This window comes from Semicossyphus pulcher, unplaced genomic scaffold (genome assembly GCF_022749685.1).
Source record: "Semicossyphus pulcher isolate SPU_LCO1_2020_fin unplaced genomic scaffold, fSemPul1.0.p SCAF_7, whole genome shotgun sequence".
Taxonomy (NCBI): Eukaryota; Metazoa; Chordata; class Actinopteri; order Labriformes; family Labridae; genus Semicossyphus; species Semicossyphus pulcher.
Genome location: NW_027211748.1, coordinates 11,083,809 through 11,111,508, shown reverse-complemented (window position 1 = coordinate 11,111,508; position 27,700 = coordinate 11,083,809). Strand labels below are relative to the sequence as shown.

The following is a 27,700-nucleotide window of genomic DNA, read 5'->3' as shown; positions in this document are numbered from 1 at the left end:
TTAACAAACATTGGAAGTGGAGTCAGTCAGGATTTCCAATAATGGCAAGACTGGAGTCTATAGAAATTCTCCAGATATGCAGCGTCACTCTGTTGAATGTCTTCTATAAGTTAACAAAGGGCAGAGAATTTACAGTGGAAAGTACATATCCCAAGACTCTGATGTGTTCACTGGCTTCACTAACAGAACTCATTTGTTCAGTTCAGTGTTGGACTTTGTTTTGAGAATGATGTTTTGAAAGTGCAAGTAAGCTGTGGTGGTTATAAAGCCTCAGTGGAAATGAAATGTAGCTCTTTGTTTCAACCGTACATCCTCTGAGTTCACTAGAATTGGCACAGATGAGATTTGTGGCCTCTGGGGTTGAGAGAGACCTATGACGTCGTTGCCTCAGACAGAAAGAGAAGGGCCGCCGGTTTAGCTCAGTGGTTCAGGCGTGAGCCCCATGTACAGAGGCATATCATCCCCACTCTCTCTTCCTGTTTCCAACTCTATCCACTGTCCTGTCGAATAAAGGTCAAAAAAATCTTGAAAAAAGAAAGAAAGAGAGAGCAGGATATCTAAATACTCCTGACAATAATAAAACGTCTGCACTATACACACAATATGGGCTTTCTCTGGACACAAACCGTTCATCATACTGTTATTCCTTTGTTTAAAATGATCAACACTATACAAAATAATAAAGGCACAGTTAGAAAGCCTTTGTAAAAGGGTCTTTATAAAAGAGTATACGTTTGACTTCAGAAGTGGGGGGACAATGAAGTCAGAATTGCATTGAGTGAACATTTTTCAGCTGATGTTTAATTCAATTTAATTCAGTTAGAGAAGATAAATTATTTGACAGCCATTAAAGCTCCTGTGACAAACTTTCGGTTTGTGTTGATTTTGGCGCCTGATTTTTAACAAAAAGTCTCAACCTGCTTTCTTTAACAGTCATGTGTATCACTCACTGCAAATTTCTGCCCTGCAGTTAATCACTTTGTCTGACACCTACCCCCCGCCAGCAGTTTCAGGCATTAAAAATAACTATAGAGAAATAATCTTGTCGCTGATCGTCTGGTTTGCTTTTGCAGGTCATATAGAGTAATCAGAATTAATTTCAGTCTGTTTCATAATCAGTGAGAAACTCCTCACAGCAGCTTTAAACTGAACTTACTTTTTAGGGACGTACCGCCACCTAGTGGAGGATTTAGCTCATAGCATAAATAGCTCAGCTAAATGGCCACACAACAAAAGGTGTTAGCCGACAGACTTTGTTGCTACTGTTTTAAAGTTATTACATAGAGTAAAATTGCTAAACGACTTTCTTCGGACACATTTAATGTCATGATAACAGACGTGATAAGTAAAACAGGGTTATAATCAGTCAAACCCCTCGCCCAGGTGTGTTTGAGAAGTTCAAATCAACGGAGATTACTTACAGCTGCGGTGGTGTTTTCAGCGGGTGGACACCGACACTCCTTCCAAACCCGTCCGAGCCAAAGAATGGACCGAAACCTTCAAAGAAACAATTTTTGGTGGATTATCTTTCTTATAACAGTTTCAACACCCACAGAAAGCCGGTTAAGTTACAAGAAAGAAAGCTCTGGCACAACAAACTCCCACATGTTAAGCAGGACTCAAGCAAATATCCAACCTCAAAAAACTGACGTCAAACAGCAGGAGAGTACACAAGCTCGACCCGTGATGGTCATCTGTCACCCGGACTCCATGGAGGTGGTGGTGCAGGCTGACATGTTTAATACAGGCCTTCAGGTGGAGGGCGGACATCTCCACCTGGGCTCAGATTCAGAGAGTAAAGGTAGCGAATGTGGAGCAGTCCCATCAGGAGAGGCAGAATTCACCATCTGGACAAGCCTGATGGCTTGTGGGACTAAACTCTCAGTAAGCAGTATATTTCAATGAGATATATCACTCGTTTACTTTGTTTTGCTGTTAAAGTGACCACCTTACTCACTGACGGGTGCTTGGTGGATTGGTTTAGGATTTAAGTACTGTCTTGTTATATTGCCATGTTAAATTATATATTGTGACAGACTAACATTGTCCTTTCCAGTCCACAAAAGAGAAGATAATCTATTCTAATGTTCTGGTCTACTCACCTGAACCGTCGTCTGATGGTTTGCTTAGACTTGATGGAGCCACTATTCCAGTTGAATGTCATTATCAAAAGTAAGTGCAGTGAATTTTGACACTAAAGTTTTATTTTTCCACTTTTGGACCAGCTTCTTTGATTTTTATATTTTGTGTTCTTGCTTCTGGCCATCTTTAATGTTTAAAAAGCTCTCAGTATTAAAATTGAAATATTTCTCTAATTAGCGGTCTGTTTTTTTTTTAGGAAGTATGCTGTGGATGGCATTTCTCTTCAGCCCACCTGGGTTGACTTTGTCTCCACAGCCTCAGCAGACGATCAGATAGATTTCAATCTGTTGCTCATGACCGGTAATAAAAGGATGGCATTGATAAAGCATATTTTTTTATTCTCATGCTTCATCTTTTTTAGAATACAAGTATGCGACAGTTTTCCTGATTAAGTTGTACATTACAAAATAATTAAAGAAGTGTTTCCTGAGTGTTTGGATTTCTCATTTCTATCTCATCACAGATGATTGGCAGTTTGAGGAGGGATCTCATTCCTACTTCCTGGGTGACCCTATTCATGTCCAAGTTTCTGCCATTATCCGTCACCACGTTCCCCTGCGAGTCTATGTTGACCACTGTGTTGCCACTGCTACTCCTGATGCAGGGGCCACACTGAGATATGACTTTATTGAGCATCACGGGTGAGCTTAACAAAGACGTCCTGCAACCACAAAATGAGGATTATTTGTGTTAAAATGATAGTTATATAGAGTATCTTTGTGATTTCTTTTGAATTGAACTGCCTTCCAAGCCGTTCTCTTTGTTTGCTGCCCTAACAGATGTCTTGCTGATGCTTACCTGACAAACTCCAAGTCCCATTTCCTACCAAGAGTAGAAGAGCACAAGCTGAGATTTCAGCTTGATGCCTTCAGGTTCTACCAGGAGTCCAGCAATCAGGTTGGCTAATTTTTCCATCACCATCTTTCTAATAAAGGTCTCTTGTCTATAGTGCATGTCTATGTAAGACTTTTATTAGTTACATTATTGTGTTCTGCTGAAATCTTGCTTGTGTTTCACACTAAACTCTCTCCCACAGGTCTACATAACCTGCTACGTGAAGGCTGTCCCAGTCGGCTTAGCTGTCAGCTCTAAAAACAGGGCCTGCTCTTTAATTGAGAACAGGTATTCTGCAATTTTATAATCTGCATTCACCACATTTACACGGCAGCCATTTTTTTTCTGAGGTCACACTCAGCTGCATTTGAGCTTCCCCACCTGAGTGTGATGTCAGAGGAAAATAACAGCCGTGTGAATTGTCCACAAAACATGCTATGAGCTCCAATCATTTTAAGAGAAGGGAGTTAATTTTGTGAATTTCTTCCTTATCCAGATGGAGGTCCGTTGACGGGAACGACGAGGCCTGTAGAAGCTGCGATATCTCCCAAAGAGTTGAGGAACCTCCTTCCACAGAACCTCCTACAACCTCCATCAGCACCCAAGCATCAGCCTCCGTCACGCCACGGGAGAGTTTAGTCCAGAGCAAACCAGAACAACAGCCGGCCAATTATCTTCGAGTTCGTCCAGGAATGCACCAGAGCAGACACAACAAACTCCAACAGTCCTCTGCTGGCCTGATGAAGAGAGGAGCAGAGTACACAGCAGGTGAGTACAGCAGCTGTGTCCTACTTTTTTTTGTCATTTTTACATTACAGCAAACTTTATTGGCATGTCACATTTTAGCAAGTTTAAAGGCTCATCCAGTTTTAAGAACCACCACAAACAGGTCCTAATGAAGACAGACTGGGGAAATCTAAGTGATTATGTTACAGTATTAATGTTTATTATCAACCAGCTTATGCGCAGTAAAGGATGGATTTTATTTATCTTTTTGTTCACCAGGGATTTGCACATTAATCAACATTTCAGTTTACACATTAATCTTAATGTGCCAGACAGTTAATGAGCTTATTTTCTTCAGTAGTCTCTGGGCAGGTTATAACAAACAGTGTTTTCATTAATATAATACTACGTAAGAAGTATTAAAGTATCTGTTTTTTGTGGTAAGTAATTTATTAAACTTTTAGTGCAGCTGGAGGGAACCTTTTACATTTTGAAATGAGACCCATGTGATTTCTTTTCCAGAGCAAACTGTCCAGCTGGGACCCATTACGGTCGTCTCATCCAGCGAAATTGACTCAAGGCCAACAGATTCTAAAACCTCACTTTCACTGAACAACAAGGCCACCTGAGACTCCTGATGGCGTAGCGGAGACTGTTGAAGACAAAAATACAGATTGCAAACAAGCATGTTGGACACAACTTACAACCCATGTGAGTGCGGAGATTAATCTCATCAAATAAAAAGGTTATCTGTGAACTTTAATCTCAGCCAGCTGCAAACATTTCCATTTACTTTGTTACAGTCCTCTACTAATCACACACTATTCTCCAATAAATATTTTACATTAACTTGGGTTTTTTGTTGCACCTGTCAAACACAAAACACACAAGCATCTCAGTTATCTTAATTATTTGATATCTAGTCTTTACAAAATCCAGCATCCAGCGGTTCATTGCCAAGAACTTGATATCTCCCTAGCAAATAATTGAATTAGCATTGGATCATAAGCACTCAAAGTCATTAAGCAGAAACAATAGAAGTGGATGACGAAAGGATGCATTGTGTTTGTGTTCTCCAAAACAAACACGATGCATCTTTGTGTCATCCACTGTATGGATTCATCCAACATAAAACCACATAATTTGAACACTAGAGAAAAGCAGTAATGCTATTAGGGAGCACTTTCCTCCATTACTACCCGCAACCTACTCATCTTGAAGTTACTTTATTGATTAATCATTGAGAGCATCCAGCAAAAAATATTAGTCGGAGCGCTCTGCAGTAATGGCTTCTTTTGAAATCTGTGATTTTTGAACGGTTTTGGTCGCTGAACTTCTGTGATACTGTTGTGAGTAAAGAAGGTAGCACTATTGTTTTAGCGGTGTATTCGGTGCTTTTATTGATACTCCAGCGGAAGTCGTTGTTGACAGGGGCAGCACTCTGCACTTACATCAGCATATAGACTAAATGGACCAAGCATTGTAGCCTTTTAAGGAAAGGCCTAATTTGACCCCTTAATGTACACCAGTATTAATATTGCAGATGGAAACTCTTGGTGCTCCTGCCAACTACAACATTTAGTTACTTGGATTTAGTTGTGTCAGCACCTCGGACAGCGCCCCTCATTGTTCTCCTCAGTGGGCGTGTTGAGCGTTGTCCACGGTCCTGAAACATCTTACAGTGGCGTCTGCTGGTTTTAATGTCCCCTCCCACATTCACCATTTATCCCCGGTCTTTTCTCAGTACTTCTGACGCGACTGGTCGATTTCCTGGGCGCCCGTTTACTTCCTTTTCAAATTAATAAGACATTGTATGTAAGTCTGTGTTTACGATTAGCTGCATGTCATCAATATTCCTGCTAAGTGCAATAATAAATCAGGGGCTCATTATGAGTAAAGCTTTTTAGCATGCTCATTTGTTGCAGAGACATTCAGCTCTCTGCGTGTAGCCTCAATTTTAAAAACTAGTGCTGGCTGTTCAGTGCGTAAACTTACGGACATATTGTATTGTTTTTATAGTTCTTTGTCTTTTCTTAGTATGCGTCTTCTGGACATTGAGGTGCGTTCATGATGACTGTGCGTCAGCGTTTCACCCAACGCATCCTTCAGCGTATCATCCACAAGTAACTCGCCTCGCCTCGCACCCTGTTCCGAACCTGTGCCATCGATTCACTGGATGTTTTCTCCACTTTTAAAACACAACAGCGATGTCTTTCTACAAATCCCAAACGCTGACGGTTTGTACTGCTTGCTTTCTTCTTCGCACGGTTGTTTATTCCATCCGAAAATGCGGACAGGACCTCTGTCGGGATGACCAAGTGTGCTGCGCGCAGGGGAACAACACCACCGCCGTCACTTGTTGCAAGCAGTTCGTGGATAAGACTTACTACAACATCGCCATGGTCACCCGGAAACTTTCCGGGGTGCTCATTATGCTGCTTCTCTTCGCTGTGGGATACTTCGTTCAGCGCGTGTTGTGTTCAAGGTCCAGGCAGCTCACCCCGACGCACAGCGGACACCCAGCCGCTGCCACATCACATGATCCGCTGGTTGAGAGCTGCACGCCGGACGGCTCCATTGATGCAGCGTGTGGTCGTGCTGCTCAGCTGCCCTCATATGAGGAATGCAAACGCCTGCCGACATATGAGGAGACAATGCGGGAAGGGAGCAGAGGACGACCGGAGTTCAACATGGGAACAGCTACATGACAAGTCAGCTGGATTTATTGGGGCTTCACTATAAAGCTGGGCTTTTGAGACTGTATGTTATGTCTTTAGAGTGGACATGAAACACAAGACATTATCTGTAACCTGAAGCCATCTGAACTGTGTGCGTCTGACGGCTATTTTTGACCTTTGATGGACATTTGATCCAAGGAATGTTTAAATGCGGTTCCATTTTTTTGGCTTTGCTTGTTGCCATGTTGAGGAAAGATCCCCATTGGTGTCTGCTAATTATGCAGCGTAATTGCCCTTTTATTCAAAATGATTCAAAGAAAAAATAATTAAAAAACATGAAATATATTTGTTAAAACTTATCCGCATTTACCACTAAAAACAAGTGGATTATTGTAATAAAAAAAACCCCGCCACACTTAGAACTGCAGGCTTCTTAGAATGTAAACCCTTTTATACTACAAAAGTACAAACGCCAGCTAAAGGGACCAAAGAGGACCACTGGAGCAGGCTCTATCTCCAAAACCTCTCTGCTCTTCTCTTTATCTCGCTGAGATTGATGCTGTATCAGTGAGATCCCCAAGATGATATAATGTCAGCGCCCAAAGCTGTGAGATCATCAGCCTCTGTTTAATAATTGAAAGAAGATATAAGCTATATAAGCTGCACAGCGGTGATATCACGTGTACAGTGAGTTATTGTGAGATTGTGATGCTCGGTAATAGACTTCATTGTGTCTTTTGTTTCATATGGTAGTCATAATGTATTTAAAGAGTAGCCACTCACTCTAAAGTAACTTAGTGTGTGTAGTTCAAACTGAGTATCAAAGAAATGTACAGACTTAATTAACTGGTCTGATCTCTTTAAATGTGATTTATTGTTTGTATAAAGTTTCAATGTAGAACAAACATATTCAAAGTTCACTTGTCACATTGTCAGTGGTTAAAAATATCTCATAAATTAAACTCAATGTCTTCTAGTCGTTTTGAGGTGGTGCACTCTGTCCTTGATGTTTTCTTTCATCGCCCCAGGGTCTGATGGGAATTTGGCCAGCTGCACCACGCGCCTGAACACCTCTTCCACTCCAAATCCCGTCGATGCGGAACAAGGCTGAACGAACCAATCCCTCCCCGTGCAGACCCTCTTCAGGTGAAACGTGTCTTTGATCTCAGTGACTGTCAGAGCGCCGTTCACGTCCTGTTTGTTGGCGACGAGAATGAGCGGACGTCCCTTCAGAGGCTCGCTCCTCAGGGCGCTCTCCAGCTCCTTGCGCGCCTCCTCCATGCGCGCCCTGTCCGAGCTGTCCACAACGAACACCACGGCCGCTGCGTCCTCGTAGAAACTCTTCCAGTGCTCACGCATCTTCCCCTGACCACCGACGTCCCACATGGTCACCGCGATATTCTTCCGGTTCTTTTTCGCCTCGAACATTTCCACATTGAAGCCGATGGTGGGGACGGTGCTGACATAGGCGTTGTGCTTCAGTTTGTAGAGGAGAGTGGATTTCCCCGCGTTGTCCAGGCCCAGGAGGAGAACCTGGGCTTCTGGGAGTTTTGATCCTCGCAGTCCCATGGCGATTTGGAGCGATAAAGTCAGTCAGCTGAAGTGGGAAACTCACATATTTCTCTCACAGAGCTCTTTTGGCGCAGTGTTTGCTTAGTGCGTTGCCCAGAGTTTAATAGATGAGCCATTAGCTCCATGTGGACTGTAACTCTGCTCAGTGATAAGGCGCCACAGGAGAGGGCAAAGTTTATACCAAGCAGAGTATAGCCCTGTTTTATTAAGGCTGTATAAAACGAAGATATAACGCACATTATTCCTCTGCGTTTCGAGGAATAGAAATGTGCTTATCTTGTCATGCATATATGTTATACAGGATGTTATTTTCCTGAAAGACTCTCAAAAGCACATCGGATACATTCTTACTAAAAAACACGTGTCTAAATCATTAAAAGTGAATGAACTGTGTAATTTGTTTAATCATAGAGGAGCATGGATAACAGTACATGGATACAGGAGTTATATTTGCAAGACAAATCATGTTTGATCACATTTACATGTGGATCAGTGTAAACAACAGGTAACATAAGGAACAGTATCCAGACTTAATCCTCCAAAGAAAATAAGGCAGATCCACCATCAGCCTCCTCCGTGTAGCCCCCAAATAGAAAATAATAGTTTTCAAATGATTCATTTCAACATAGACTTCAAACAATCCACTTAGTCTTACTGTTACATCCTCTTAACAGAAATGTGAAACATTAAGTGGATGTTGGATTCCTCAGACGCACCAACACTTTCCTCAAACCTTCTCAGAGTTTCTCAAACACACCTCCAGACTCTTTCCTGCTGTGACACTCTTCAGTTACTGAGAGACGTTCATGGACAAATCTAAAAGTGGGTCAACTTTGACTTCCGCTCTTTTACATTCAAACAGCCATCAATGTAAACAAAAGTACATTTTAAAAACATTTCTTTGTGCTTTTACATAAAACACAGTAATAAACTGAATTCTAAGAAAGAGGATGGAGTCAAATAAAAAGGAAGGAAAAACAAATGAAGGTTGGTCAGCCATTAAAAGGATGCGCTTTGACGCAGCCGGCCAGAGTGAGCTGTGTTTACAAACCAGCTCTTTCATTCATATGGCAGAGCTGTTAGCTGATATCAAAACGTGTTTGCACCCAGAAATAGCTCCTCGTGCTGACTACACCAGTGCTCCTCTCTTTTATTTGTCTACTCCACATATTCATTTCAACTTACACATAAACAATAGTTCACAACAACTCTGGAAACGAAACACTTTGTTTCCAAAGAAAACACATCTCAGTGCGCATGACGCACGGAACTCTTCACCTCCTCGCATCATCGCCCTCTCCAGCAGTCTGACTGAATATAAGAATGTCTCATGTAGACTAAATCAATAAATAACAGTGATCAGTCCAGCCGTCTACTCCATGTCGCTGAGATGATGTAAATCCACCTCCACACGCTGCAGGATGGGTGCGCCACAGACGCGCACTCAGTGCAGGAACACCAAATCAGCTGCATCCTGCTGCGCTTAAGAAGCCAAAACTTAAAAGCATCCAGTCACGGTTTGCTTGACTTAACTCCACCAAAGACTTTGTTTGCATTAAAGATGTTATGTTTGTGTCATGATCTGGTCCATTTCTCCTCCGGCCTCACCCAAACTCCACCGGTCGGATTATCCATCACGTACACCAGCCCGGTGTCACAGCGGCTCTGGGACCAGGAATGGGGTGTTGTCTTCTCCAGTGAGCGGCTGGAACAGTGATGATGACTGCTCACCTTCTTCTGAATGCGGACAACGGAAGCTGGAGTCGAACACACGTCCGTTTTCTGGCACATGTCCTCCGTGCCATCGCGCTGGAAAATCACACGCGCTTCAATGGAGGACTTGGAGCCTTGTTGTCCCATATTGTAACTTTAAATTAAAAATGCTCCTTTGAAGGATGTAACGAACTGCTTATGCTTCTTTCTGAGTTGGCTGAACGACAAGTGCCTTCTACTGGTGCCAGTGCGCGTGTCTCACTTATAAAGTGCTAAATCCAACATAATTGGGGCAAAGAGTTCCCGCAAATGTGTTGTCTGACGCACTCGACTTTCTGGCTATTAGACGCCTGTCTCTTGCAACAAGAGTCTTGGCATTTGAATCAGACCATGTCTGCTATTCTGGGTCGCTCCACCTGGTCCAGACTGTCACTAAACTTGGCATCATCGAGCGCTTCCGTGCTGTCCGTGCCCCCTCCTGACGGCTGCAGCGGGGTTGAGTTACCCTGCAGGCATGGGAAGCTATTTGCGGTGAGATAGATGCATCCAACAAACACTCAGAAGACGTTACGTGTTTTCCCATAAACTCACTCTGATCTCACCAACCGATAATTTTTCATCAGTGATGAACTGATCCAAATTCCTGGCGAGGTGAAAAGGCAGAAAGAATCACTTTGCTTGCTCTTCTCTTGTTTGTGTTGTGCCCCAGTTTAAACACAGCTGCTCGAGTGGGCTCTTCAGCGGGGCCAGCCGCACGTGCCAATGTGGGACAATGCACCCAAATATGGTAAATGAAAAAGTTGTGGACGAATTACTTTTTTTTTTTTTTTTTTTTTCCTTTGTGAAAGGAATTTCTCTGAATTGCATTAAATTAAATTGATCCTTCAAAATAAAGTGTTTTTATTAGTGAATGAACTGATGCAGTGTACAGTGAGGCCGTGTAATAAGTGTCAGGCCTTTAAGATAATAAAGAAAGAGGAAACAGTCCAGTTAAGATGAAAGAGTTTGTTTAATACTGATAGTTTACATACAGTTTTATTTACATGTTGTTTACACTGAGCATCAGCTCACCATGTGTGAATCATGAAACGCTTTTCAAATCAAAGTGATGGATCTAAGTTCCTGTAAACTTCTGCTCATGTACAGAAGGACAAAAGATCATACAGTATGTCCTGGCAATCCCAAAACTCAATAAATAAGGCATTAGGTAAACGGTTAAATAAAAAAAGGCTTCTGTTTACTGATGCAAAGATTTAAACACAGTGGTCAAAGTAGTAAAACAGTAGTAAATTAAGTCTGGTTTTACTGTGAGCTGTCCTCGACAGGTTGTAGCTGTCTGACACCAGTTGTATTGCTTCACAAGCGTATCGCATATCGAGCTACGAGCATTCAGGCTGCTGCTGTACAGTTCATGTTGGGTCATCTTTTAGTTTCTCATGGAGGCGTGGAGGTCTTCTTTATCCCTGTTGCATGTGCTTCAAAGGTCACCAGCGTCCATGGATACAGAGCCTACCATGTGAAGGTGTAGAAGCTAAAGCACATGCCCTGATGCTGATGGTGTAAAACAACTCTGATGGAACATTGGCTCCATAAAATCGCAGTACCAAGAGGTGAGTGTCAGGAACTAAATCAGGTTCCACATACATGAAAACCTGTCCTGTGTTACTGAGGATATGCAGAGTTTACAACAGCTGATATGTAAGGATCTACCATTCCAAAACATAAACATCTGAAAAGTGCATTTCAAAACTGCTTGTGTGTGTGTGTGTGTGTGTGTGTGTGTGTTGTTAGATGAAGTAAAACTTCACCCAAAATCTCTCTTCTGAGTATCTCTAACCTTCTGCACACACGACAAGGCGCTGCAGCATTCTGCAGATTAAAGATAAGAGTGGCTTTAGTCAGGATAATAAATGCTGATAGCTATTACTAATCTGAACAGTAACCCGAAACCCTCCGTAACCTTTCCCGCCTACAGCTCATAGCTTGATTAAATTTCATACACAGTTGGTTACAGTGACATCCATCCTTAAATCCATCATTTAACTTGACTAAATGCGCACAAATCAACAGAGGATGTAAATGTAAAGGTTGCAGAAGTTGTGCATTCAACCATCCATCCATCCATCCATCCTCTATACCGCTTATCCTGCTTAGGGTCACAGGGGACTGGAGCCTATCCCAGCTGTCACTGGGTGAGAGGTGGAGTACACCCTGGACCGATCGCCAGTCAATCACAGGGCTGACACATAGAGACAGAAAACCTTTCACGCTCACACCTACAGCCAATTTTAGAGCCACCACACAGACCTAACTGAGCATGCCTTTGGACTATTGGACTGGAAGCCGGAGTACACGGAGGGAACCCACGCATGCAAACGCCACACAGAAAGGCCCACTTCGTCCGAATTGGGGTTCGAACTAGGAACCTTCTAACTGTGAGGCAACAGCGCTAACCCCTGCATCACTGTGCAGCCCATTTCCTGATTCCATCATGAAGATTTAAAAATTGAACGTTTATACTTTTAGAAAGGCTTTTAGTGACCTATGTTTCTGCCTTTGATATTCCATAATATTTCCCCTTAAACTACTTGTGTTTGCTTTCATTTAAAGCAGATATCTGAAGCAGTTTTCCATCTAAAAATGTAATGAAATCCAGCCAACAGACAGGAAGTAGCGTAATTCTGACTGCAGCCAGAGGATGAAACTACAAACGACTAACAGCCACCCGTCAAGTCTACAGCCGGTGAGTGTTTGATACTCAGAAGTCAGACTTAAGGTGCAGCATCACTTCAAGTCAAATACGGGCATGGATCCACTGGAGTCTTTTTACAGTCAACAACACCTTCCAGGTCATAAATGTAAGATGCTTACAATACTTGTGAAAATTGTCAAAATGCAGCAAGCGGGGTGTTTTTGTTTTTCTCGCGCATACATTTTTAGTAGCTTCCTGCAGTTGCACAGTAATTCTTAAGTAGGCACTAGTTGGAGCCTCCTCTGAAGAAGTCTCCAGTGGAGCTGTACCATCCATGTGCATGTACAGTAAACAGTAGTAACTCAATCACAGTCTAATGTGTGCTGGTTAGAAGAAAATCCCCTGTTTAATGTCTTGTTTTCATGCATCTCCACTGGTGTTTCAGTGTTTTAATGTGTTGGCAGATGGTTATGAGATATGTGTTGTGTTTAAATGCCCATATCTCAATCAGAAACCTACAAACAAAAATAATTTGTTTAACATGTTTTCGCATGTGTGTGTGTGTGTACAGTTCTCAGTGTCCTTTAACTTCCTCCAGTCCTCTTGTGATTTTACACTTGCTGCTCAAATCCTAGAAAACCTGACCCTAACCTAATCCCCCGCCTTGCTACTTCCCCCGGCTCCACTTTTAAACTTCACCACCATGACGGTGATGTTGTCGGGGCAGCCGCGGTAGAACGACTGCAGCACGATGCTCTTGGCTCCGAAGTGAGGCTCGTCGAGTCGCTCGCGCACGAACCGGACAGCCTCCTCGTTGCTGAAAGCGTCCCACAGGCCGTCTGATGCCAGGATCATGAACTCTGGCTGCAGTTTATCCAGGTCAAAGGTCATGATGTCGGGATCGGGGATGACGACGTTGAGGTTCTTCAGAGGGTAGTCACCTAGAGAGCGGGACATGGCCAGGATTCCCTGAACTCTCCAGGAGCCATTAAAACTGATGAAGCCTCCTGAAGGGGAAGAATAAATAGGTTTGAACATGCTTGATGGCTATTTGCTGAAAATCCAATTTGCATACTGAAATAATATCTAAATTTGACCCGGGACTCTGTTTAACAAAATGAAGCTCCTAAATCCTCCACCAGATGGCAACCAAGGACCCCAAATTCAGCCATCTGCGAGCCTAATACAGGTACATCTAATACATGCTTCATATTATCAGGCTGTTTCTGTAATCATGTACCTGCCCTCTTGATCCTCTTCCTCTCTTTGAGCTGATACGGCTTGTGGTCATGTGACAGTGCAACAGCGTTCCCATCTTTGTCACACAACACGCCACGAGAGTCTCCAACGTTGGCCACCGTGAGTTCTCTGTCTGACAGCAGCGCCATCAGACATGTCGTTCCTGATCGAAGAAGAAAGATAATAAATGTGAGGAAACAACTGATAAAGCTGTTTAAATGGCCTCTAAAAATCCCGTAGGTTTAAGCAGCTCTAAGTAAAAGAGGCTTGAATTATGCCCTGACATGTACTTGCAAATACTATTTGTGCCAGATTTCATGTATTAAATAAAACAAGATAAGCAGTAATTATAGTAGCTGTTGAAAGCAAATAAGAGACAGGCACTTCATGTTGGGTGAATGTAATATGTAACCCTTGTATTAGAAGGTTAAGATGACAGAGTCTTACAAAAATCTTGGACCAAGTCCCAAATATTAGCAGATATATCTCCGGGAATGAAGATGTAAAGAGAGCTGACAGCTGTTCTCTTGTACGATCATGTCTGACACCATTAGACTGGTATTAATGTTCCACTTATAATAATAATAATACAGTGGTAGAATTAAACCTGATCCCCAGAGCTGAAAGTACATGTACAGTCACATTGAGGACATACAGGAATGTCAAGGCGATGACGGTTAATAGTCTTGTTGACCTTTAGTTTAATAGTAAAACAAGAACAATGAATTATGACAGATAAAATTAGTCCTAAAGACAGGCAGCCATAAGTGTAACAGTGGGTCTTCTATTGTGTCTTCAAAGTGGCCAATATCGGATAGTCAGACTGTAGCCTCTGGGGAAAACAGTGAACATGTCTGGCGTGTCCAGTTTAGCCAGCGGTTAGCATAAACGACTTCCTTTTCCGCATACTGCATTGTTTACAGAAAGAGAACCCGTTTTTCTTGTGATTAACTTTAATGGGTCTTACCTTAACCGACATTTCAACATCATGATGCAGATTAGTAAAAAGTCAAAATAAAGCTTTGTCAGGTCTGTCATCAAGAGGAGAAGAACCTTTTAACCACTTTTAAAATGCGCGTTTGTTGAACGGAGGTCGGATCGATCATGATGCATTCGAGGAAGTCGGGAAATCTGAACACTAAGCGGCTTCCGTGACACAGCGTCAAGGGAATTTAACTCAAGTTCAGTTTTAGATTTAGAACGGATTGTTAACTGTTAGCATGCAGAGGTATGTTTATAGAGATTAATAAGAAGCTAAATCATCGTCAGATAGCCGCTGATGGTAGCCGGGATGTCATTACGGTGCATTACATTCCGCCTGCTTTTGCTCTGCCCGTGGACGTTTTTCATGCAAACGCCGCAGCCTGCTGATACGTGATTGGTCAATGTAACTCTAAAAGCGTACTACAAACGGAAACCAGAACACTAGCCATCATTTAAATCCACTTCCCTGCCTACAGATTCTACATTTCTATGTAGAATCTGTAAATAGAGATTATAAGGTGCCAAACAAATCAACAATGAAAAATAATAGGCCCCAAAAAAACGAGTGGAAATTGTTATTTGTACTAGTTGTATCAAATGTCATCAATCTGGAGTGTAGCTCTGAATTTTAAATCAGTGGAAAGAGTATCAGCTACACAAATGTCGATGTGCAGCAGCATAATGTTACAACACGGCGGCCCCAGTCACTAAGAATAATGTGCTGAGAGGATGTGAAACGGGAAGTTGTGGGATCTTATTTTGAAAGCTGTGTACATTATGAGGCAGAGAGCGTGAAAACTAAATTAAGGTACAGTTTTAACATCATATTTTTGATCGAGGCGAGGGTGCAGAGGAAGTCATGTACTTTGAATGTTGAGGTTTGATATATTTATACCTGATTTGTATGGGTGGAATTTTGCCATGTATTTTCCCAGTATATTTCAAATGGTGATTCTAATTTCCCAACCCTCATTCTGCTTTCCTGCTATTGTTCAGAGTCCAAATTCCCCCTTCCACCACCCTCCTCCCCCTCCTGACCTGCTTCATCGTGGTTGGCAGAGAGCTTGTCCAGCATCTCACGATCCACGGTCAGGATGCGCTGCTCGAGGATGCTGGCGTAAGAGAGAGAGCTCTCTCTCTTCTCTCTCTCAAGGGACTGCAGCTGCTGCTTCAGGGAGTCTGGCAGGTGGGCCTTCACATAGTCTGCTGCAGCCTGTGGGAGGGAGGAGGACACGGAGGGGGTTAGACAGTGGGAGGAAAGTGAAGGCAAAGCACAGAGCTGTGTCAGCACAGTAATATCAAGTTAGGTCTTTCATGTCAGTGATGCACAGACAACTGAAAAAGATCTGAGTGCATGTTTAACTCACATATATTATTTTTATGACATCTACAATGATGCATGGGATGACAACTGTATTAAAAAGTTAAAGTATAATAGTTACTTTCACTTTTTAATAGAGCTGACATGATCACTGTGAAGCATTTTCCTTCACCTAGACCGTTTTAAAGTTCCCTGTTTTGGCGCAAATAATCAAGGAAATATAGTCCTACAGAAGGGACTTATTTTATAATCAAAAAGCTCTGACTTTTGTCCACAATGACACCTTTATACCAAAGTATCACATAAAGTTAAAAGCTGTATGAATAGATATTCTCATGAGAACAACAGCTAGTGGAAAAGTTTTTGCCATTACTGACAAACCGACTCAGCAGTTCAGTTACAGAAAGTTTTGCAAGATTGAAAGATTTTATTTCACTCTAACTGCTCGCATAAGCAAACAGCTGCTTAACACGCTCTGATAAACCCACTGTACACTAGCAGCCTAGCACCAAACAGCACACTGGCACAGTTATGGCTTTTTTCTTATGACAGCTGAAGAGAGACAGGAAATGTGGGGAGTGGAGAGTAGAGGATGACATGTACCAAATGATCGGCAGACTGGGAGTCAGACCTGTGATCAGTGCCTCGTGGGGCACCTGCTCTACCCACCGAGCTAAACTGACACTGGAGCATTTAAACATGAAATATTTCCTTCAGGGGTTGGTGGAGACTAAAACTGAGCAAAAAGGACATAAAAATGTACGAGAGGCCAAAGTAGACGACTTTAAGTACATGCTGGTGTTTCTCAGTCTGAATATGTAAACAGGAAACTCTTGACTAACATGTTGGTCATAGCTTTATTAGGTTTGTATATGTGCATATGTTTATATCTATAAATCCTTTATTTTACACAAGTCGAGGAAACGTATTATTCAAACACATTTCATCACATTTCCAGATGAATAATCCTCAGTTTGTAATCAGGACAAAACATGTAATAGTGTAACGTTGTTAATATTTAGATTCAATATATGTTCCACACAGCTCTCATTTAGAGGAGTTTTTTCTTCATACAGCAGGTGCTCTTTGCTGAATTATTGAACACCCTCCTCCTCCTGCACTGACATATCTGCTTCTTCACTCATTTTCTCTGCCAAGATTTCCATTATGCTAATGCTGCCGAATCAAATCTAAAATGGGAACATTTCATACCATCTTAAAGCCCCAGTTGATACAGCGTGCATATTTCATATTCATGGCTACTATGGAAATTAGGGCAGTTTGGGCCGTTCAATCTGCATGATTCAGTGCTTTGCTTTCTGATGTGGTCATGCGCTTTCAAAGATCTACATCATCAGTATGACTCCTCGTGTGAATAAATATGAAGTTTACTTCAGTTGTGACCCCTCTGTTCTAAAAGGTCCCATAGGTATGATCATGCGTTTCAGTTGAAGTTAATACCTGTCAAAATAGAACCACAAAGCTGAGCAGTTTATTTATATGCAGCTAAAACCGATCGTGCAATAGTTTATCAACCGATAATGCTCAAAAAGAACCCCACTATAATATTCCTCTATTATCATGTTCCCAATGATCACTGGAGCGAAGCCCTCTCTCCCTGCAGCCCCCCTCCCCCTTCTCTCTTCCCCTTTTGCTGCATAAGTGTACTCCTTCATTATTTTAATTGGAGAGAGAGGCACTCACTGAGCCTTTATCAGGAAAAGAGCTTCAAGTGTAAATTTCCATTAGTCCTAAAGCACTCAAAACGCCCGGTCAGAGCAGTCACTGGCTCCATAAATGACTCAAATATTTCACTATCTGAGGGTTTTACGCGTGAATGTTAATACTGCATTAAAAAATAGTCCATTAATCTGTAATGTGGATCTCTTATTGACGTTTCTGCTTTATAAATCCTATTTGCCATTTGAGTCGGACTATAAATTCAATTTTACACAGCACAGTAGTAAAAACCTGTTAAAGTTCCTGCTTCCACAGCGAATGGTCTCAGTAAATCATGTTAAAAGAGGAGCAGCGGGCTTGTGCTGACTTTTAGAATTCTGTGCCGCAGCTCACCGCCTCGATAAGAAAAAAAAAAACAGAGATGTGTTTGTGAAGTTTCCTGCATATTTCCAGAGTCAGAAAACGCTGCACGGCCAGAGACAGCAAGTTATATGTGCACATATTTGGCTTGGCGCTTCGTTTGATATCAGTGGTTTGTGTGTGCACAAGCAAATACATCTCCATGGATATCAACGCATGCAGTAATTTTTCTGAAAGCACCATTAGCATCAAGGCAAGAACCGCCTTCACAAATGACCCTTAACAGTAGGCTAATTTACCATCTGAATATACTGTTGTGCGTAGCTTTTAAACTGGGAACTGTGTATGTTTTTCTATCTCAGGCTGAGGTTGATGTCAGAGTGACCCAGTCATAATCCTGTCATACTGCGACTACTGAAAGATTAAAGCATGCAGTAAAGTATGAATGAAAATCATAAAAGCAGGGGACAAACAAACATGAACGCACTTGTGCACAGATATAGAGATTTAGAAGGAGGAAAAGTGGAGACAGAGCACAGGAGAGAACCAGTGAAAGTGAGGGAGAAAGAGTGAGATGTCAGGACGGAAAGGAAGGATAAATATTTGTTTATGTGACAGGAATAGACAGAGCGATCCCCACGGGCAAACTCCCCCTACTCTCCGTGTGTGCTCTCTCGCTCTATGAAGGAAGCGACCCAAAGGCAACTCTTAAAATAATCGTTTCCAAAAGAGAACTGGCAGTTCCCTTAGTATTTTTCTTACTTAAATGTACAAGTATGGAAAGAGAGCTTCCAACTGTGGGAGCAACCCAAAAGTTTAACACTTCAAGCCTCTCTAATGTTAATATTTGTTCCTTTTCATAGCTGCTTATTAGCCAGTATCATCAAGTGAAATGTGCCACTGGAACCTCTGGGAGACAGTGGTGGCGGTGTGACAGATGGCGTCCAGGACACGTGGTCTGAAGGCAGCCATGAGAAACCACTGACCCCTGAAGACACAGGGAGTGGAGGAAGGATAGACAATACCTACACACACACATCTCTTTGTGATGAATTCCAAGTTGACTCCCTGATTGGCAGCAGGGTGGAGGAGGTGTTCACACAATAGAAGAATACAATGATGAAGGGAGGAGGGGAAGGGAGGAAGGGGGGTGTTATGTTTGAAAATGTGGTGAGTATGAAGTGAGTAGTTATGTTGTGTGTGCCCCTGTACATCTCTGTGGTTCTAATGGAGTTTAAAGTTGCCTATTGTGTTTAAAAATCTATTACTATTTCAATCAAATGTCCTTCCCTAGGATATTTTATGAGAGGCATTGATAATTTGGAGTTTTGTCATCTCCTTTAATTGCATGATGGTATAAAAGAACTTCCTGTCTGACTCTGTACCTGCTCTGAACCCACATCAACTCTCCTGCAGCAGTAGCAGCAGCAGCAGCAGCAGCAGCAGGTCTTTGGGACTCTGCATGACTCCACACAAACGCAGTGTAATAAAACTGGCCCGTGCACCCTCTCCCTCCCTTCCTCCCTCCCAGCCTACCTCTCCACCGTGACCGTCAAATATCCCGAATATGGACGGGTGGCTCTTGTTGGTGATGTCTGTGAGCACCTCGAAGCGGTCCTCCATGTGATCCCTCCTGCCCTGTATGGAGTACACCGCTACGTTGTTGTTCTTGAATTGCCAGGTTTTGGAGAACTCTGCATCCAGGATACTGAGGCCTCCCAACCGGTCATTCTGCATCATCTCCGCCACCTTCCCCTTCACCATCTTCACGGCATCCCGGCTGGATTTGACGATGGTTTTCACCTCGTCGGTATGGAAGAAGTAGCTCCACAGCGCCAGACTGATACACAGAAGAAACAACGTCTCAGGCCTGAGGAGAAAATAGCGCATGATCCGACCCAGAAGAGACAAGAGCGTCATTGTGTCTCCTATCATCACACGCGCCAAAGCTGCAGTCTATCTCTCCCCCCTTTTTGGCACTATTCACTCCATCCGCTCAGAGGACCTATGGAGAAATCGATTCACTACCACTGTGTCTGCCAAGGACTGAACATTTAAGGGGCCGTTTCTCCACTACCGCAGCATTCACGCGCAGTGCACGGCAGGCTGCCAGACACCGAGCCGGGAGACGCAGCACAGAAGCGGACAGGCCACCGTCATTTACTCGGTCCGATGTCTTGGTCCTATCCTCGGCTGCTGGAGGATTCTCCGAGTCCACCCGAGCTCCCACAGCCCATTGTTGGTTGACGGGATTTTTGGGTTAGACCCACCCCGGAGAGAGACATGGAAGTCACGGGAGGAGCGCGAGAGACGACGGTGTGACTTGGCGGTGTCCTCCTTTCTCCTCCGCTGACCCCGTTTCTTATTCACTCGGATATTCGGTCTTTTCAGTCTCCGCAATAACATTACATTTTTCACACACACGCCTCCATTCTTGAAATTTGTCAATCACAAGGGGAGAGTAGGAATAAGACCGGAAGTGAGCTACGGTGTTCTTAATAAATCACAACATTAGCATGAGCCGTACTCGTGCACACAACGGATGACTTCCTATTAAGGGCTTTATTTTGAAAGTCTTTAGCGGAAGTTAATTGTGATATTGGCAAACTTGTAACTGACTCGTTCTTTAAATAAAGCCCCTTCTGACATGACTGCGCAGCTGCGAGCTCATACGATGGACAAGCAAAACGTTGGAACCAATGACCGAGGCTGCGGATTCAGATGATGATGTCATCTAGTGTAATATGACATTTAATCACACTCTTATCAAATACAGATACATTATCTCTCCATATTATCTCCCAGTCCTCATGGAACATTTTATAGCTCTGTTGGCTCAGTGAGCAAAAGGACATCAATCAATGGGCCTCGAGTAGAGTTAATAGAATCCACACAAGCACATGCATAAAGTAGCTAAAACACACATGAAGCAAATGTTGATGCAAATAAAAATGGCATGACACGATAATAACTTATTAAAGATCATACCGTACACTGTTATTTCCCATGTTTGTTCAGATTTTGGTTACAGCAGTAATATCATTGACCAAACACTGCCCCCTAGCTGCTCTCTTGAGTACTACACCTCTGACAGCCCCGATATACAGTGTTACAGTAAGCAGATGTGTTTTCTTACTCATTTGTGAAGTCTCAATGAGATCAAGAGCTTCTTTTCCAGGAGAGACCTGAGAATGTTTTTGTTGTTAGGAGCCTATTTTAACATCTGTCCACGGACTACAGATGTAAACTAGCCTTTTGGCTAACTCTGGCATATTGTCCCTGTAAAATAATGATAATAATAATAATAATAATACACATAGAACACCATAACAAGGTTATTCAGTGACACAAAGCAGTCAATACGGACATGCATAAATTTAAAAAGTTATTATTAATATGCATATATCTTAAAAAATATTCCACTCTAAAATAAAAGTTAATTCAGAGTTATTAGGACATGTTTGTAACATTTGTTGTTTTTGTGTTTTGTTACAAAAGAACAAACAATTTTTAAAAGAGTATGACTATTAGTGTGGGAAGACCAAAACTGTGCAAAGCTCAGATCGTTACCAGTTATTAGGAGCTTATTGAGGAAAATCCCTGAGTTGGTCATGCAGGAACATTACACAGGCCATAATCAACAACCTGATCAACTCTATGCGAAGGAGCTGTGTTGCACTGCGTGAGGCAAACGGTGGTCACACCAGATACTGGTTTTCTGACCCCCCCGGACCCCCCCAATACAGTAAAACTGCACATTTTAGAGTGGCCTTTTATTGTGGCACACCTGTGCAATAATCATGCTGTCTAATCAGCGTCTTGATATGCCACACCTGTGAGGTGGATGGATTATCTCAGCAAAGGAGAAGTGCTCACTAACACAGATTTAGACAAATTTGTGAACAATATTTGAGAGAAGTAGGCCTTTTGTGTACATAGAAAAAGTCTTAGATCTTTGAGTTCAGCTCATGAAAAATGGGAGCAAAAACAAAAGTGTTGCGTTTATTTTTTTGTTCAGTGTATATTATTGCAGAACTAATTAAGTATAACTTCCTGAGAGAAGAGAGAAGACCTAAACGAGAAAGAGTGTCACACACTTCAGTTTGTTGTGCAGCTTTATTCTGGTACAAAGAAGTCTTGTGATGAGGCCTCATGGATGTTCACTTGAACCCAGCCGGGGAAGTCAAGTTATCAACTAAGGTTTGTGTGAGGTTCAGTGTGACAGCATGGGTAATGAATCAAATGTACTGTAGTACATTGTGGTTTACAGTTAAGGACAGCTTCAGGAGCAGATATCCATAATTCAGTGAAGAAATAATATTACGATACGATACCATACACTTTATTGTCCCCTTAAGGAAATTTGTCTTGGACTCCAATGCTGCACACACTTCACTTCCAATACAGTAGGATCAGTAAATTAAAGACAATAGAAACCAACACAATCCACATGTAGACAAGAGTACATGCCAGTGAAAGACCACAAACATGATTTGCACGTAACCCATATTGCACAGATCTATAAGGAAAGCATGAAGTAAGAGGGGGGGAAAAAAGGAATAAAAATATAAAAGTATAAAGGAACACAATGATGCTATTGCACAATCCACAATCCATATAACCTCAGGAAGCATTTAAAATTTTGATCGACGTGGGCACAAACACATTTTTAAAACGGTTTAGTTTGCATTTGGGGACTCTGTATCGTCTGCCGGATGGTAAAAGTTCATATTCCGAGTGAATATATATATTGACTGCAGGGAGGGGTTTTCAGTCCTCCCCACAATCTTCATGGCAGTCCATACCAGGTGAGCCAACCTAGACAGACCACTGTACCACGCTGACATCCCGTACCTAATAATGCTCTCTAACACAGCCTGATAAAACAAGAACTATCTTCTGGTCCACCCCAAACACTCGCAATCTGCGTAAAAAATACAGTCTTTGCTGTAACCGAGAACACATGAGTTTCCCAGCTTAACAGGTTATCTAGGTGGATGCCAAGACACCTGTAAGAGCTTACTTGATTGATTTCTTGTCATGTATAAGTACAGGGGTATGATCACCAACTGACCTTGGGTCCACTACCATTTCCTTTGTTTTAATGACGTTAATTATTAGGTGGTTGTCATCACACCACTGGACAAAAGTCTGCACCTCAGTAAGATATGGTGCTTTATCCTGTGCAGCAAGCTGAGAATGGCAGAGTCACCTGAGAATTTAAGAACTTTATTCTCTGGGCAGCTGTTGGTGCAGTCATCAGTGTATAATGTAAAAAGGACAGGTGAACTGACACAGCCCTGAGGTGCACCTGAACTGATAGACCTGGAATCTGAGAGTGTGTTGACCCTGACATTCTGGATTCTGTTTGTTAAAAAGGAGTAAAACCACTTGATGATAAAAGGATTAACCATCATCTGAGTTAATTTTCTAATCAGCAAGTGAGGCTGCAATGTGTTATATTATATATTATAATATACAATATTATAACAATATATATTTTAATCTGTTTGAAAGTTGGAACAAGCTCTGTTGCTGTAAAATAATCCAATTTGTATTTTTAGATCAGAGCAATTAATTGAACAGGCGGTTTGTTTAACCAACTTCTGTAGAACCTACAGCGCTGTACTGTCCCTTTAAATATGCATGATTTAGAGAAAGCTACCTAAATGATTTATAATCATGGTTTATCGCCTAGATTACACAAAATAGCATTTTTATAATAAGGCTCAATTTGTATGAAGCTACATCTATTATTTTGGCACGTACAGTATCACATGACTCCTCATCTGATTTTGTGTTGAACCTTTGCAACCAGGAATCATTCAGAGTTAATGTCAGCAACTGAAACTCCATCCAACACACCCTCTGATAAGTTTAAAGCTCAGTTCAGAGGGACCGGGTTTCTGTGAGGTTTACTGGGTGTACTGGGCCCTTTAAGCTCCGTTAGATCAAGGAAGTAAACGGTTAGATCAATGTTGCCACAGCGTCTGTTTTGGGACATCGATCCCTCTCACACTGGGATCCATTTTCTGCTTTGAGGTTCTGCCAGATGGTGTGGTCACTACAAGGGTTCTGCACTCTGTAACTCTAATATGAGATGTTATTCATCTCTGACAATGTGTGAGCTTGTGTGCATTCACTGTTGGCGTATGTGCACATGTGTATCTTTGTGTGTAACTTTATATTCCTGCTGTTTGTGTACAAAGCAGCAACACTTTAGCAGTGTGTGTATCTTTGAGGCCTGGAATCATATCCCCCTGTCACAAAGAATAAAGTCTTGCCTTGTAGACAACCTGCTTTATTTCATATCCCTCAGGAGTCATGTAATATGTTCCTGCCGGCCCACCTACCTCCTCATAACCCCGTGTGTTTTCTCTCCCTTGTTCTTGCGTTGGCTTAAAGGTGCAGAAGTTGGGCTACCAGGGCAATATAAGGAAGGAGGCAGCCTTCGTCAATCACCAGCTGGAGGACATGGAATGAAGAGTCAAGAGCATCTTTATCAGCAGGTAAGATGGACGTGTTTCTACACTGTTGCACCTGTGCCGTGTATCTTGTGCTCCCCATTTTTTCTCTCTTCCTCTCTCATACAGATTTTAAGGTAAAGCCCGCAGTATGCCATCAGCTCGTCCAGTCTTCCTCACCACCCTGCTTGTGGTTCTGATGGCCGTACTGACCTCCAGCGCCAGAACCACACGCTGGCCCAGACCTCAGAATACCAAGAAGCCTCCTCGAGCTGGGAGCGGCGGCGGAGGTGGAGGATTCAGGCGGACCACCACAACCACCATGTCCCCTTCCAGCATGCACACGGACGAGACAACTGAACTGATGATGGACGCTTACTCCCTGTCCCCCACAGACAGCACCACCTACGCCGGCGACACTTACCCCACTGATTTCCACACAGATGCCATAGCACCTCCCGGGAACACACCTGGAAACTTCACCCTCGACTACAACGAATGCTTTTTCAACATCTGTGAGTGCTGTCCTCCAGAGAGAGGCCCCGTTGGACCCATAGGAGAGAAGGGGCTACCGGGGCCGGCGGGAGAGAGGGGCCCTCTAGGTAAGGAGGAGAATCTTTACCTTTCAGAGGTCATAATGTGACTTTTTAAGACTCTTTGCTGTTTTCCAGGCTTACCAGGAGAGAAGGGGGAAGCAGGGCCCAGGGGACCTCCAGGACCAGCAGGACTACCAGGAGCCAATGGACTTAATGGCGACATAGGTACAGCGGAGCATGACAGCAGGAGAGCTTCTGATTGTGTGTCCATTTGTCTCCCTCTATGCCGCCCTCCGTTTTTGCACGCTTCTTTGTATACGTTCTTTTTGGATGTCACTTTGTACGCTTTATTTATCAAAACTACCACAGGTGAAAGAGGCGTTCAAGGACCGATGGGTGTTCCTGGTGCCCCTGGAATCCCTGGAAAACCAGGAGAGAGAGGTGGCTAGATGTTTTTTATTGTAACTTCAGTAGAAACCTTGAAAGTAAAATATGTAAATATGTCCTCCTATGTGAATATAACTTCTCCTCATGCTACAGGTGATCCCGGCCCCAGAGGAGAGAAAGGTGAACGTGGCTTCAGTGGTCTGAAAGGGGACCCAGGAGAAAGAGGCGAGCCCGGCCTGAATGGGACTAAGGGCAGCATTGGGCGAGAGGGGCCTTTAGGTCCCCCCGGGATTCCCGGGACAAAGGGTCAGAAAGGGGAACAGGGATTCACAGGTGAGCGTTTACCAGGCGAGAAAGGTGATGTAGGCGACCGTGGGCCCCCGGGTCTGAGAGGTGGGATGGGGCCTCCGGGCTTTAATGGAACTGATGGAGCAAAGGGAGCGAGAGGGGAGCCGGGGCCTCCGGGAGGGAGAGGGGAAACTGGTCCGAGAGGGCCTCAAGGAGTCCCGGGAGGGAGGGGCATGGCGGGGCAGAGAGGGGAGAGGGGGGCTAAAGGTGGGCGTGGGGCTCGGGGACCAAAAGGCCCACCAGGGGAGAGCGTGGAGCAGGTGCGCTCTGCGTTCAGCGTGGGTTTGTTCCCCAGCAGGTCTTTCCCTCCACCCAGCCTGCCTGTGAAGTTTGATAAGGTGTTTTATAACGGGGAGGGGCACTGGGACCCCACGCTGAACAAGTTCAACGTCACCTACCCGGGGGTCTACCTATTCAGCTACCACATCACCGTACGCAACCGGCCCGTACGTGCCGCCCTGGTGGTTAACGGGATCCGGAAGCTGCGGACTCGGGACTCCCTGTACGGCCAGGACATCGACCAGGCGTCAAACCTTGCGCTCATGCATCTGAGCGAAGGCGACCAGGTGTGGCTGGAGACGCTCCGAGACTGGAACGGAGTGTACTCCAGCAGTGAGGACGACAGCACCTTCTCTGGCTTCCTGCTTTACCCGGACTTAAAGAACAAACCTGCTGCTGTGGAAAACATATAACTGCGACCTTTGACCCTGAATGAGCTCTGATTGTTACTTCCTGTAGACTCAGCCTTCAGCCTCTTGCACTGCTCTGTCAGATTTATGTGTTTCAGCTAAATTCTGCCTCTGCTTGCTGACGTCATGCTAATCAAGGAGAATGCTTTGCTTGCTGTATTTGTAGATGGACGAGGCTTTATTATAGTGCTGCATGCAGCATTTCAGCTCTTTGTAACAATGCATTAAAAATGGCAATGCTTGAAATGGATGACCCTTGACTTTTATTTATGCAGAAGCAGAGCTGGAAGCTAATTTATACGCCATTAGTCATTACAATTAGAAGAGATAAGCTGTGTGTCAGTGAGGCCAATCCTCATTGGGAGACAAGCGAAAGAAATAATCCACGATTGCTTCCCTTTTGTTCCCACTAGAGGGTGTAAGGTGCCTGGGTTTGGTAAAGAGGGAGTAAAGAGAGAGTAATGCAGACATCAGGACAGAGAAAGTGATAAATAGGAAGTCTCCATTCACATTATATGAAGCAGACGCCCTATTCAAAGAGAAAGCAGTTTAAATAAGCACAAACACATTACAGTCAGCATGTTCTTGTACACATATCGACAGAAGAACAGCTTGAGATAAATATGTAAGCCTTCTATGCAGATATTTTTCTCACAACACGATCGAAAAGAAACATTTTAAATCTTTACTGCTAGCCTGTTTATTTGGCTGCTTTACCCGGCCTTGAGGGCACACACTACTGAAGCTGTGGGAAAAGAACAGGAGCTAAATCCTTGTTTCCCCCTGTAATTATCAGCACACACTAAAGGCGGTGTTAGAGGTGATTCAGACCCACATGAACACAAAACACTGATACGGCTTTGAAAAATCATCACCCAGGAGCCGATACAAGTAAAAATGATGCCTCATTGACATTACAACAACAGATTATCTGCCGTAGCGCCGAGCAGGGAGGATAACCTCTGCAGCACAGAGAGATGAATGCGCTATAAATTATAGCCACACTGTACGGTGAAAAATAGCTTTGACTTTTACAGGAGCTATATCTCATTAGACTCCAAACAGCCGAGACCTCTTTTCAGATTAAACATGATTATGACTCATTTTCCCGCTCAGAGCAGCAATCCATCCAGAGGGGAAAATATGCTATCTATTTTATGTTACACAGAGGTTAGGGAGACGTTTTTATGTTGAGATGTGTTTTTTTTAAAAGGCAGAAGAGAGGCGGCTTTAGTGTGTGGTAAATATAATGGTTACGTCACATTAGAGAAGCAGGAACAATCAGTCACTGAGGCTTGTCTCTGACTGGCTTTACCTGAAATCATCAGTAATTGG

At 43.3% G+C, this 27,700-nt stretch overlaps 4 protein-coding genes across 4 annotated transcripts; 2 read left to right on the top strand and 2 right to left on the bottom strand.

Annotated features, from left to right (window-relative positions):
* The first annotated feature begins 1,485 nt into the window (after window positions 1-1,485).
* Window positions 1,486-4,331, top strand: LOC138612147 (zona pellucida sperm-binding protein 3-like). The gene is made up of 8 exons (XM_069685459.1): window positions 1,486-1,884; window positions 2,057-2,172; window positions 2,339-2,442; window positions 2,606-2,783; window positions 2,922-3,039; window positions 3,179-3,264; window positions 3,473-3,744; window positions 4,225-4,331. The coding sequence occupies exons 1-8, from the start codon at window positions 1,486-1,488 to the stop codon at window positions 4,329-4,331; spliced, it is 1,380 nt and encodes a 459-aa protein (XP_069541560.1).
* Window positions 4,332-7,343: 3,012 nt separating this feature from the next.
* On the bottom strand, window positions 7,344-7,958 carry arl14 (ADP-ribosylation factor-like 14). Its single transcript, XM_069685196.1, has one exon. The coding sequence runs from the start codon at window positions 7,947-7,949 to the stop codon at window positions 7,344-7,346; it is 606 nt and encodes a 201-aa protein (XP_069541297.1). The 5' UTR covers window positions 7,950-7,958.
* Window positions 7,959-10,668: 2,710 nt separating this feature from the next.
* ppm1la (protein phosphatase, Mg2+/Mn2+ dependent, 1La) lies at window positions 10,669-20,362 on the bottom strand. Its single transcript, XM_069685474.1, has 4 exons — window positions 19,478-20,362; window positions 15,619-15,793; window positions 13,598-13,759; window positions 10,669-13,364 (listed from the first exon to the last, which is right to left on the bottom strand). The coding sequence occupies exons 1-4, from the start codon at window positions 19,874-19,876 to the stop codon at window positions 13,009-13,011; spliced, it is 1,092 nt and encodes a 363-aa protein (XP_069541575.1). The 5' UTR covers window positions 19,877-20,362; the 3' UTR covers window positions 10,669-13,008.
* A 4,194-nt stretch (window positions 20,363-24,556) lies between these two features.
* otol1a (otolin 1a) lies at window positions 24,557-26,368 on the top strand. The gene is made up of 4 exons (XM_069685434.1): window positions 24,557-25,007; window positions 25,077-25,166; window positions 25,311-25,382; window positions 25,482-26,368. The coding sequence occupies exons 1-4, from the start codon at window positions 24,557-24,559 to the stop codon at window positions 26,366-26,368; spliced, it is 1,500 nt and encodes a 499-aa protein (XP_069541535.1).
* Window positions 26,369-27,700: the final 1,332 nt, after the last annotated feature.

Bases quoted from the DNA above. Each gene is read 5' to 3' on its own strand.
- arl14 (XM_069685196.1), bottom strand. From the start codon at position 7,949: ATGGGACTGCGAGGATCAAAACTCCCAGAAGCCCAGGTTCTCCTCCTG.
- ppm1la (XM_069685474.1), bottom strand. From the start codon at position 19,876: ATGATAGGAGACACAATGACGCTCTTGTCTCTTCTGGGTCGGATCATG. The intron at 13,760-15,618 runs GTCAGGAGGGGG...TTCTTCGATCAG, and splicing joins TGCCAACCACGATGAAGCAG to GAACGACATGTCTGATGGCG. The intron at 13,365-13,597 runs GTACATGATTAC...CTTCCCCTTCAG, and splicing joins GAAGAGGATCAAGAGGGCAG to GAGGCTTCATCAGTTTTAAT.
- otol1a (XM_069685434.1), top strand. From the start codon at position 24,557: ATGCCATCAGCTCGTCCAGTCTTCCTCACCACCCTGCTTGTGGTTCTG. The intron at 25,008-25,076 runs GTAAGGAGGAGA...GCTGTTTTCCAG, and splicing joins GGGAGAGAGGGGCCCTCTAG to GCTTACCAGGAGAGAAGGGG. The intron at 25,167-25,310 runs GTACAGCGGAGC...AAACTACCACAG, and splicing joins TGGACTTAATGGCGACATAG to GTGAAAGAGGCGTTCAAGGA.
- LOC138612147 (XM_069685459.1), top strand. From the start codon at position 1,486: ATGGACCGAAACCTTCAAAGAAACAATTTTTGGTGGATTATCTTTCTT. The intron at 2,173-2,338 runs GTAAGTGCAGTG...TTTTTTTTTTAG, and splicing joins GTTGAATGTCATTATCAAAA to GAAGTATGCTGTGGATGGCA. The intron at 3,265-3,472 runs GTATTCTGCAAT...TTCCTTATCCAG, and splicing joins TGCTCTTTAATTGAGAACAG to ATGGAGGTCCGTTGACGGGA.